This window comes from Dinoponera quadriceps, unplaced genomic scaffold (genome assembly GCF_001313825.1).
Source record: "Dinoponera quadriceps isolate SergipeBrazil2010 unplaced genomic scaffold, ASM131382v1 scaffold781, whole genome shotgun sequence".
Lineage (NCBI taxonomy): Eukaryota > Metazoa > Arthropoda > Insecta > Hymenoptera > Formicidae > Dinoponera > Dinoponera quadriceps.
In genome coordinates, this window is record NW_014555039.1 from 363,695 (window position 1) to 376,717 (window position 13,023).

The window sequence follows — 13,023 nt, forward strand, 5'->3', positions numbered from 1 at the left end:
TATCCTAATTTCTGTCGTTTTCGATGTGTCAAAGGTTTCCGTACGATCGAGAGGAGCAGCTCATTTTCAATCTGTCCTAAATCCACATTGCAAATTATGCGTTAAAAATTTCACGAAGATCACCTTAAACCATATTAAAGAAAAAAGAAAAAAACATTCAATTATATATATACATATGCACGAAGGGAAAATTGCTGATACATATAATCGGTGTTTTTCAAATATACGGATTCAGAATGATACAGAGGAAATAGGCTTTTCGATCTCGCCGATCTCGCGCGATGTGACTTACGCTGGTGGAAGTATGCGTTATCGTGCACCGCGAACGCGCGTATCGGCGACCGTCTGTACCGTCGACACGTGGTGAAAGAGTGAGCGGAGAAGGGCCGCTGCACCCTCTATTATACCCGACGCGGAATCCGCCTCCACCCGCCGCTTCTAACCCGTCGCGCACACCATCCAGACACTCCTCTTTTCATCTACCACCTGTAGGCGCAAGGCTGCACGGGGATGACGAAGAAAGGTGGCCGCGATCCACCATCTCTCACGCGCAGCGTTTTCCGAAAGCGCCAAGTTTTGCACGTCGATACGCTCCATTAATATTTAATAAAAAGCGACTGTGAATTGTAAAAATTGTTGTGAATATTAAATGTTAAATGGTGAATATTTCTTTGTGAAATTTCACAAGCGAGTCGAGGCGTTATCGAGGAATTACAGTTACTTTCGGCGCCAATTATAACTTTTTTACAGTTTTAACCACAAAAGTACCAACAACATGCATGTAGGGTTATTATCACTAACATTTACCAAAAAATTAATTTTTCCGACTATGATTTTTTTATTACGATGATTATAGCTACAAATATCAAATATTTTTCCCCCAGTGCAACTTTCACTCCGTCGATTTGAAATTTCGTACTTATATCTGGTGCGAACTATCTCAAAGAGCGCAAACAATATCTAACTCTGAGTTTAAGACTTCTTGCATGAACGTTCAGCTTCGCTCAGCACTGCGGCATTCTGGGACAGGTGCTTCACCCTTGGACGATTAGTCGTAATGTTATCGTCGTCCATTCGTGCACATCGCGGGAGATCGTGCCGATGAGCGAATGTTTAAAATTAGATTAGCATGTTCGGTCCTATGGTCGCGGGCCAGTGGTGGCGTGAGACGGTGATAAGCAGCCCACGCTTCTTATCAGCGCGCAAGTGGCGGGGAGGGCGATCGGCGGCCGGCGGAGGGGGCGCGGAGTTATCGAGATTCGGTGGAGATTTTTTGCAGCGAAACTGCTCTTTCGCTCTGCGGGATAGTTTGATTCACGAGCGGGCCGCAATTCCAGAATCGCGTCTTGCGCTCTCTCGATTCGCGCGCGATAAACCGATCGCTTATTACGACGCAGCGACGTCCTACGTCGAATCACTCGTAATAAAATAAAAAAACGTTTCGCTCAGCGTATAATTCGAAACGGAGAAATTCTCGAGAATCTCCAAGGTCTCCAAAGATCTCGAATGTTTTGATAGTCCGGGATGCTTCCAAAAAGGTCTCCGAGAGGTCAACCACTGTCGCAATATAATCCGCGCGTATATATCTATGTTTGCTTTACATCCGCACGTGTAGTTCACAATGATCCATTATCAATACGCAGTCGCGCAAGATTCTCGAGATCCTCGAAGAGACCTCCGAGAATTTTCCCGCTTCGGAAGATATTCGAGATGACTCGGATTCTCGAACGGACGACCGGATCGCCTGCACGGAAAGAAAGGAACTCAGTTCCTGCGACAAAATAGAGACTAGGTGAAAATCCAATGATAAGAACTGATATATCTTGGTTACCGCGACTGAAAATATTCGTGTGAACATTCAGTTGCATCAACACTAGAATCGTAGCAATTTGGATCTCTTCTGAAACCACTGATGGATTACTTTTGACTTTTTTTTTAATTATCCATGGATTTTTCCGAACTTTATGATATTGCTTCGTTATTTTATGACAAAGAAGGCTCTCAGTGATAAAAATCTAAAGAAATGGGAAAAAGAATCTATAAATTGGTCGAAAATGACCCAGCCGTGGTTTTAGTGTTAAAACTCAATTGGAACAACTGAGAACAATTGACTGAGTAGAGACTTCCTACAGGAATCTTTTGTTCCTACATCGAATTTTCGTGGTCTGATCCCCAGGCAACGGAAAATTCACTAACGGAATTATTTTTTCTGCGTAGAAAATCTTCGAGTTAGATACTTGAGCGCTCATCAGCGGTGCAAGACGCAACGAGATCGCGCTCGATTACCCCGTCAACCCGAGCGTTTCCACGATATTCCGGGATCACTCTGGTTTAATGAGAGCTCAATGCTGCTTATCAATATGTAGGATTCAGCTAAGCTTTATGAGAACCGCGCGTGCGGTTACGGGTCCACGCTCCCGAAAATCTAAATTTCGCGATAAGGCCACGATAAGAGAGAGTCGCGTTTTTCTTTATCCGCGGCGTAAATCTGCCAGGGATCGCTCCACCGCCCTTTGCGCGTGCATCGATTTAAAATAACTCATCTAATATTCGTCGTACGCACGCGTTCATTCCCATGCCTACGAGTGCGTGTGTTACAACGGCTTACGTAATCGCGGCAGTCAACACAACGCGCTTCACGAGTCGGCTTGCGCGAAGCTGAACGAGCGAGAGGGGGAAAGGAAGAGAGAAAGCTCGATTGTAAGCGAAACTAATGCAAGTTTAATTACCGTATTCGCGAGGGTATTACGAATGCGCGTCGGCGGTTCCTTAGTTCCGCGAATACGCATCGGCGGTTCCTTGGTTCCGCAAATACGCGTCGTCAACGTCGCGAACTCCTAAGGACCGTCTACAATAGCCGCAAAGTATGCGGTAAGACGTAAGCAGTAACTGATTGACCAGTTAGATTCATACATTCCAAATAAATCGACTGTGATTGGTCAATTAGCTTATTGCTTACGTCTTACTGCATACTTTACGGCTACTTGGTCTAGATGGTTCTTAAGAGAGCGGCTAGAAGGGAAGGTGGCAAGTAGAATGCGATATAATATATTGGGTTGATGCATAATTATCCGCCGTTTACTTTTTGCGTATTTATTACTTATGAATATTGGCGTTCATTTACATTTTTAATCAAAATCACTCTTCTATATTTACTTAATAGAAATGCATGTCGAAAATCATATTCATCTGCGCCATATTATGCTCTACCACTTCGAGAAAGGATAGACCGCAGCGCAGTCATTGCGCGATTTCAACGATCTTTTTGGCGAAGGAATCAGTGAGAGGCAGTGTCGGGAGTGGTTTTCTCGTTTCAAATCTGGCGACATAAGCATGGAGGGCAAGTCAGGAAGAGGATAGCCATCGGATTTCGACGATCAGGCACTTCTGGCAGCCGTGTTCCTTCGCCAAAAAGATCGTTGAAATCGCGGAATGACTGTGCTGCGGTCCATCCTTTCTCCAAGTAGTAGAGCGTAATATGGCGCAGGTGAATATGATTTTCGACACGCATTTCTATTAAATAAATATAGAAGAATGGTTTTTATTAAAAAAATAAACAAACGCCAATATTCATAAGTAATAAATACGCCAAAAGTAACCGACGGATAATTATGCATCAACTCAATAGTTTTAAAAGCTTGGAAATAACCGGTTCTTCCCAATTTCCCGCGGATTTCTTCAGTTTCAGTCCCAAGGGTGGAAAGATTCGTTTAGGAAAATTCACATTGTTTTCAGTTAAATTCTGTCACATTTACTTTTCTCTTGAAGAAAATCTTTTATTTTTTTTTAAAGAAAATTTTCAAGAAATTTTCTCTCTTTTAAGGAAAATATACAATGAGCAAAAATCCGGGAAGACAGGAAAAAACCGGATTTTTTCCGAGCTTTTATAATTATACGATATAAAGCACCGTCTACATGAGACACAGAATGCATTCGCGCACGTGATATCCAATGAGCGTACTGCTATTCCGGTAAAGCCGATTCCGCGTCCTGCGTCTTATGTAGACGGGGCTTAATATATAATACATATTATCGTCGCGATTAATTAAAGGTACACATGTATCGATCACGTCGACAGATAAAAGCACAGGATGTCGGACGACGTCGAGGAAGCGGGAGAGGATAAGCCCTTCGTCGTGGAGCGGGCTAAGACCGGGCGCGCCAAGTGCAAAAAGTGCAAATGCACGATAGAAAAGGACGAGTTGCGGATCGGCAAGCTCGTGGTGAGCTTTTTCTCCGACGGCAAGCTGATGCCGGCCTGGCACCACGTGGCCTGTCTGATGGAGGTGTTCGCCAAGCAGAGGGCCACGACCAAGCGGATCGACGATCCCGAAAAGGACGTCAAGGGCTGGGAGCAATTGTCCGACGAGGATAAGCAGCTCATTCTGGACAAGCTGGAGGAGCTGGAGACATCCTGTAATTATCCGTGTACGCACGGGTGCGATGAGTCGCATTTCGATCGATACTTCGCGCGAAACTTCACGATTACTTCCTGTTTATCGGGCCAAGAATCAATCAACTCCCTCGTCTCGGTGGTAATGGCAGTCGTGCTCTTTGTCGCGGACACTACTTCGAGAACAGTTGGGCGATCTACAGTTAAGCAGTAGTTCCAAGGCGAGAGATCGCTCAAAGCTCCCTCCCCCCTCCCCTGAATCTCACCCGACTTCTGTAATAGGTTTTCTCCCTCGCGTGAGCTTTACAACGAGAACTTTCGAGCAGCCTGATTGAGAAGGGATTGCCACGCTCAGAGAAAAGTTCATCGATATCGGCGGGAGATTATAGCGTCATATCGCTCGATGTTTTATTCGTTTTAACCCTTCACCCCGCGTAATTAGAAATCCGCTCACGGCGGATAGAGTTATTTTCAATGTTTGATGCGTGCAGGAAGTGTCTTGTCATCGTGCGACTTTTATAGGACTTTTATAGATTTGAAGTTCCGGAAGAGAATTGTTTCTTCCTAAATTTTTTCGTGAATTTTCATGCAAAAATTCGCTTAGAAAAATTCACGTGCGAGGAAGGTAAGGAACGAAAAAATTCCGAAAAAATGAGAAAAATCAGGTTTTTTTCGAAAATTTTGAAACTATACGGAGAAAACAATCTATAATTTTTATCGTGATAAAAATTACCACAAAATTTTGCAATGTTGGACTATACTCGGAATTAGGACTGAAATTATGATGTGTGTTGTAATCTTTAATGATGTACTTCATTATATACATCACTGAAGATTACACAACTCACATAATAATTTCAGTCATAACTTCGATATGATCCAGCATTATAAAATTTTATCGGAATTTTCGCTACAATATTTTCTCCTTGTGTAAATGCTTCTGATTATTTATATACAGTACAAAATTTCGTGTTAAAAACGGTCCACCGAAATTTTGTTATTTTAACATGAGGAATGTTAAAAAATACACAAATATGTGTTAAAAAGTACATCAATATAACGTTAAATTAACATATTCACCTTGTCAACATATGAACTGTTTTTGACACCAAATTTATTAATGTATTATATATTGTAACTAGAGTCTTTAACGGATAAATTTCTTTCTCCACCCCTCTAGCTCCGGGCAAGGGCGCGAAGAAACGCGCGGCGCCGCGGGAAATCGCGGGCGAGTCCTCGAAGAAAGCAACGGGCAAGAATTCCGATCAGAAGACGAGGAAGACGGCCGAGAAAGCGAAAGAGAAGCCTAAAGAGGAAGCCGATGACAAAGACGGGGGAGGAAGGAGCAAAGTACCGTCGAAGGATGACTTGTTCCGTGAATTTCGACGCGTGTGCAGTAATGTTGCCAACGTCGACGCTTACACCGACAAGACTGCAATTATTAGAAAGATGTTCACGCAGGGCTCGCAGAGTGGTAAGTACCTCATTATACTAATAACGGAATTAACGATGCACAGACAGAGCGTCTCATGCGCACGCACGCACGTACGAGGAACTCTGTCGTTGGTGGCGCTTCTGCATCAAACGGAATCTTGCGGAATTGTAGGCGTAAGTCTACGCTATGCGCAACTTATTACGAATTACACAAATAATTGCGAATCGCGAATATTATTGCGCCACCTGTACGTTGATCAAGTACTCGAATACGTGCTGGATTCGCACGTACACAACGCGGCTTTGCTTCCGCGCGAAGGGATGAAAGTACGACAAGTACATATATATATGGTGAGAACGGAGGAATGTGAGTAATTTTTTTCCTCTACGAGACCTACGTACGGTCGGTTCAATGGAAGATTCCGAGTGGAAGATTACTCTCCGATTTCTGCCCTCTGAATTTTACATTTTCGACTTATTTTCGCGCGAGCGGTATCGCGCTCCCTCCTCGATGCTCCGCGGATCGTGATACGCTGCTCTGCGATGCGATGCCGCCTCGCATGTTTTAGAGTTCAACGGAACGAAAATACGAGCGCATCGAGAAGGGAACGTTCACGCTCGCCGCGCGATCGAACGTCGTGCGCGTTGAGGACGAGGTACGAATTAATCGGGTTCATCTGCATATGTACATTCGATAACGGCCGTGATAACTCCCGACGGGGGTCAACGTCGATGTTAACGATGTTATGCTGACCTTGATAAGCGGAAAGAAAACTTGGGCAATTGCCAAATATCTCTCTTCGCTCTCTTCGTTCCTCCCAACTTTCCTCCTTTTCTGCTCTACGTTCGAGGAGGATCGGGCTTACAAAATCGCGCATGGCGATCGAGCTCTCACCCTCGAGCGATAGAATAATTACGAGGGAAGGTTGTGCCGTGTATTATCAGCTATTGTTACTTCTTCCTTACTCTCGCAGAGACGAGAGAGCGTACATCCGTGTCTAAACAGCGGGAGACTCGGCTCGGTGAGTGCTTTATTAATCAGAATCCTCGTAGCGTCGGCGATTTTCGCGGCGAACGACGACGAGGGTCGGTCGGTTGTTCGGTTGGTGAGCAAGCGCGACGATGTCGCACGATTCGGAGAGAAGTTTATTAACGAGTCCTCGTGCCGGATTCGTGATGAAAGATATTCATCGTGGGAAGAGCTTTTTGATGAAGAATTCGTGAAATTTCACGGGATAGTCTCATGATTGTAGGTACGATTTATTTCACCCTGTAACAACCTGAATAATCAGATCCTACAATCGAGAAAGATTACGCGATTAAAAGATTTTGTGTTAAATTTAAATTTAATTTCATACATTTCACAAAAAAACAAAAAATCGCCCACAAAAATTGTTGTGTTGATTTAACGCAAGGTGCGTATGTTGAAGAGTAACGCAAATATTTATGTCGAAAATTAACACAAAATTGATATGCTAATCGACACTGAAGTGTAAAATGTATTATTTTAATACTTACAAATGTTGAGTATCGACTCGTCGTGCGTCAATGCAAAATATTGAGATAACATAAACGCAATATATTAAGTTAACACACGGATATGTTAAACTTAAAAATTTTAACACAAATATAAATTGTTTTTTTACTGTGTAACGAATGATATCAAGGTGAGAAAAATATATCAAAGTGAATTTTAACATAAATGCAAAATGTTTCCTTACTTTGTAATGAATGATATTAGATAACAAATAACGTAGGAATAATGACGAATAATTACTAAAACTAGTAAAATCCATAAAATCGAAAAATTTTAAGGGAAGATACGAAGTTATTCTTGATTTTCTCTTTATCTTTCTCTTTCAATGCACATTTCTTTTAGTATTCGATTATATTTACGTTTCAAACGACGTCTTTTCGGAGATACTAATCGTGTCAGCCGGTACACTTCGGCGACCTATGACAAGATTATATACGAGTCCGACCGGAAATATGAATTAGCTTATTATTGATAACGATATCGTGTGTATTTTCGGGCAATCGCGAATCTCTTTCGAAATCAGTCCGCATACGATAGCAGTGTTCTGCAATAACGATGTAACACCACGAATCGAATATATCCAGTTCGCTCGTGATTCGTCGACGAATTTTCCGACTATTTTAATGATTATGCAGATTGGTAGTTGCGATTGAAGAACGGCGATGAAAGCGAGTACCTTTCCGAATAGTCGTACGATACGTCATTATACTTGCGCTTATAAACGCTCACCAGCGATGATAGGCTGGTGAACGCAGATAGGCGGATTTAGATAGAAATAATCGGTCAGGGAAAGAAATAAAATGTTAACGTTCCAAGTAATTCAGCACCTCGCGATACGACGAAGATTTGGAAGTATCAATAGGAAAATTTTCAATCTGCTTAATCCGTTCGCAGAAAGTAAGTTGAAAGTAAAATAATAGTAAGTAAAAAAATAAAATAAGTTAATAATATTAGTAAGTTAAAAATAAAACATATTAGTTTTACAGTGACTTCAGTTTTTTTTTCTCTAATATAAATTCAAATCTTCAATAGTAATAATAGATAATAAACTAGAATTGCGACAAATAAAGCGACGTGATCGCAGACATTCACTATTGCCAGGATTCGAGCCTGCGGAACGTGCAGCGTACGAAGAACGCCGAATGAAATAAAAAAAAGTGAACGGAAATGAAGATGCGCCGTCTCGCCGGTCATCAAAACAAATAACAGAATAAAATAAAATAACCGACAAATCGGAGTCAATGAGCAGGTGTCGGAGCGGGAAGACAAGGCAATCTTCAAGGCCAGAGGTCACGCGAGAGAAAAAAGAGAACGGAGAGGGAGGGAGAGAGGCGGAGCGGAGGGAAGAGGCAGGATAATATCGCTGACTCCCGCGAGACAGAGGAATAAACCAGAATGAATCACACGTCGCCTCGTACGTCTTCGTTGTCGTTGCCGTCGCGTGCAACGCAAAGAAGCAAAACGAGGGCGAAGACAAGAAGGAGAGAAAAAGAGAGAGAGAAAGATAGAGAGATAGATGACAATGCAGAGAAGTTGCGCGGGTCCGCGACTATTATATCAACCAGTCCCCCATCAATGGGGATATCGACTGCATTCGCTTCTCGCTCGCGTAAACACCGCGCGCGAAATCTATCTTCTGTGCAACACCCTGCCTCCCCCCTTGGTGGCCGCCGGTCGTTCCCTTTCGCGCTGTTTCATTTCTCATTACATTGCGATCTCTATGGCTATCGCTCTTCCTCGCGAAAACTCGCGTTCTTCTCGCGCAGCCTCTCTCTCTCTCTCTCCTCTCCCCCTCCCATTCTTTTCTCTCTCTCTCTCTCTCTCTGTCTCTCTCTGATGCACGTTTTCCTCGGGGGTGAAGGGGCGAGACCCGGGGGCGGCGGTTAGTAAATATGATACCGGAATCGGATACAAGGAAACCATTAATCACTCGAGCACGCGCGAATGGGATCCGCACCGCGAGAGAGCGAGTGGCCGCTGCTTAGTGGAAGATTTTTACGGGGTTATCTGGTCGAACAGAGAGAGAGAGAGAGAGAGAAAGAGGAAGAGAGGAAGAGAGACGGAGAGCATGCGGTCTCTACGAAGCACCGCGAAGTCCGCGGAAGCTCGTCGTAGATCACGGGGGAAGCGTGACCCTCAGTGCGAATGAACCGGATCCAACGAGAAACGTCGTCGTCAGGAGCGGCGACCACCAGCAGCGCCTTCTAGTGCGATCGGCTAATTTAATGAGATGTTTAATTACGAACTTCGCGCGCTTTAGAAGAGAAATATCGGGAAATCGATCGGCAGCATTTGTCGTACTCCGTCGGAGCTCGCTCTAAGGGTTACTTCTCGCGGAAGTTGTCGGTACTCACTGTCGTCGTCACAAGGATCAAAGACGTTCCTCTCTCTCTCTCTTTCTCTTTTTCTATCGGTCGAGATATCAAGCGTACGAAGGAAGCCGCCGAAAGCGCGTCCCTCGTTCCCTCGAGCCTCGTATCTGGAATTACTTCAGTTGTCGATCGTCCGCGCGAGCTGGTGTTGTTACAGTACGCAGCAGGCAGGTGTCGGCAAAAAAGGAGCGCGTCCGGAAAGATCGGCCCGTTCTTATATACACGTTCGATTCGCCGGCGATTACGGTGATACTTTTGAATAATCGCCGAGAGAATGAGAGAGTGAGAGAACCGTGTGTGTTCACGCGCGCGCGTGCGATACTTTTTCCTTTCCCTCCTTTTCTTCTCTTTCTACTCTTTCTTTCTCTCTCTCTCTCTCTCTCCGTTCGTTTTGATTTTTGCTTTTTCCACACTTCGCGATCACTTGGGTTTTGCAACTATCGATTCTCGGCGGCGAGACCGCGTGTCTTATAAACTCCCGCGTCCCCACCCCTAATCGCTCTTCTGCTCCTCCGGCGAGCGTTCACGGCGAGCCCCCTTCTCATCGTGAACGTTAGCCAGCTTGGCTCCAGACTATCTCCGCCTCTTTTTCTCTCGTTTCGTCTTTATCTCGCCACCTCTGTGCGCCTTCGCCCGCCTCTGCCTCTTTCGCGGGACCGCTTCGGCCGACGTTATCATTCGCCTTTCCCTCCCTCCTTCCCTCCCTCCTGCTCCTCTCCTTCTACTCTTCCGTCGATTCCGCGCGACTCTCGTCGCGGAGCTGAATGATCGCGTTTTTTGCAGCTCGACCAATTACGATAGCGCCCGCGATATTACGATGTCGCGATATCGCCGATATTATGACGCGCTGCTCTACGCTCTAGGGAAGGACGCGTGCGCGCGCATGCGCGCATCGTACCCGCGCGAGATTCGCATCGGCAATTCACGTCGTCTTTGCTCTTTTTATTTCTTCCCGGCTGTTGCTCTCTTCTTTTTTCGCCCCGGCCCGAACGATGACATCGGACGGCGTTTCGGTGATGTATACGTCGCGCGGTCGACTCTCTCTCTCTCTCTCTCTTTCTTTGTCGGTTCGATATTTCGGCTTCGATGATAAAATTCGCCGCCTGACACGATGCCCGGCGGCAAACTAACGTCGCTAATTTCATGGCCGGCGAGCGACGCGCGAATAGTAAACTCGAGAAATTTATGTAAGAAGTTCCCGCGGCTGTCGCATCGATGAGAGCGCAATGGGAGCACGCGGTGCGCCAACGTGACCGTTCGCGCTCCCTCTCGCGACGCGACCGCTCTCGAGAAGCCTTCAATCAACGTTGGGCGTAAGTGGTACTACGATGTTTTTTCGATGACCTCATTCTTAATTCTGGGTTGTCACTGCGGATGATCCAGCACGTGCGGAACGATCCAGCACGGAATCACCGGATCGATCATGTCGGTCGCAATTAATTAGATAATGGAAACGGGAGAAAAAAATGAAGGAGAGAGAGAGAGAGAGAGAGACGCACTTTTAATGCTTTCGTTGGGGAGGAATCTAATTTCCGTCTAGAAAATTATATTTTTTTAATATATATGTATATTGAATATTACTATAAGTTATTCACTTTACGCCGCTGTATTTTTAAAATAAAATAATCAATTCTGAAATTTACGTACAATGTCTGCATATTAGTCTTTAATGCTATAATAGTTTTTTATTAGAATCTGATTTTTGGAAGTTTATCGTAAGCATAAGATTTTATAAACATATAAAATCATAAATTTAGTTTAGAAGATATTAAAAAATATAAATTTAAAATAGCACACTAATTTCTCAAGGAACACGTATAAAAAATGTCAACTTTAGTTACAAATATTTCAGCTCTCAAATGGTCAATCTTTTTCTAATTGCACAAGCAATGAATTAAACAATATTTCAATGTATACGCAATGCACGTTTCATCGAATTCCTATCAAACTCATTTCATCTCGCAATCTCACTTAAAGTGAAATAACTTTTTACCCAAACTCTGAATTATTCTCAAACTTTTTGTGTAATTTTTAAATGCAATATAGATCAATTTTTTTCATTATTTTGATTTGTGGGCAGTAAATTCTTGATTACAAGTCTCGGTGAAATACTACCAGGAACAGAAGAGGAAAATCGTCCGGAGTTAATTTGTCCGCGAGTGGGAGTTATCCTCCCCTTGGTGAACCCGCGCGACGCCGCGACCTGACGCAATCGTCGCGACGTAAAAATCATCGGGAACCAAAGAGAGAGTGACAGAAAGAGAGGGGCGGCCGAGTATCACGTGGAAACGATACTGAAAACGATACGCGATATTCGTGTGTTCCGAGCCGATGATTGCCATGATGACGATGGTGTCGGGTCGCGGGACCACGCGGCGCCCGCGCGCTCGTAATCGCCGCTTTTTGCGACGCGCCTCGGCTCCGGCGATATTTTTTTCACGAGGGATCAAAGGAGTCTGCTGGGCGAAGGGGGTGAGCGTGATGGCGCGCGACTCTAAGAAACGGGACTGTCGACTCGGATTCCGTGTGTGTTCACGGCTCCTCTATTCTTGGCCATCATTATTTACGAATCACGCGCGGTCGTGGATCATCTCGTCCCGTTTCGATCGGCTACAAGAGAGAGAGAGAGAGAGAGAGATGCGTTTGTCGTGCGACGGCCGTTCGAATCAACATCGATTGCCGGCGGTAATGGATCTCGGATCGTGAGCACGTGTGCAGCTTAAAAGCCGCATACTTTGTGCTCAAATCTCGCCCCGATGTCCGCTCTATTTTCGCCGATGATGATGAGGATCTCGAGCGCGCGCGTGTCGAACGCAATTTGCGGCGCGAAATTCTTGGCGCGCCGCGAGATTCCTTCGCGCCTTTTCCCGAAGATCGAGAACTGAGATTAATTATTGCACGGACGCGTGCGTCAAATGCACCGATCAATCGTTCAGTTATTAGCGATCACACATCCGGGACGACGTAATTACCAGCGCAGACAGAATGGATGCAGTTGCCGTTGGCCAAAGGAAATCTGTCGGAATTCAATTCAACGTGTTTACGCGGTTATATAATTTTTATCGTTTTTTTTTGTTTCTCTTGCCGGCGCGATTAAAGCATTCTCAAGAGGGGGAGAGGAGAGAGAGAGAGAGAGAGAGAGAGAGAGAGAGAGAGAGAGNGTTTATTCGATGTTCAATAAATATAAGCGCGCGTTTGCGTGGGATTTGCGTCTATCTGCACGTGGAATTTAGAGAGATTGAGCGTATATATGCGTCGTACGTTAAATTGTCGAATACGTAGGCGCG

General features: G+C 44.7%; 1 protein-coding gene across 3 annotated transcripts in view; it reads left to right on the forward strand.

Moving 5' to 3' along the window:
* The window catches only part of LOC106742860 (DNA ligase 3), a 35,134-nt gene that overhangs the window by 11,340 nt on the left and 10,771 nt on the right, over positions 1-13,023 (forward strand). For all 3 annotated transcript variants that reach the window (XM_014616183.1, XM_014616182.1, XM_014616184.1), the window contains exons 2-3: positions 4,079-4,416; positions 5,574-5,867. In XM_014616183.1, the coding sequence (XP_014471669.1) occupies positions 4,092-4,416; positions 5,574-5,867 (619 nt within the window). In that variant the 5' untranslated portion in view covers positions 4,079-4,091. The remainder of the gene's footprint in view (positions 1-4,078; positions 4,417-5,573; positions 5,868-13,023) is intronic.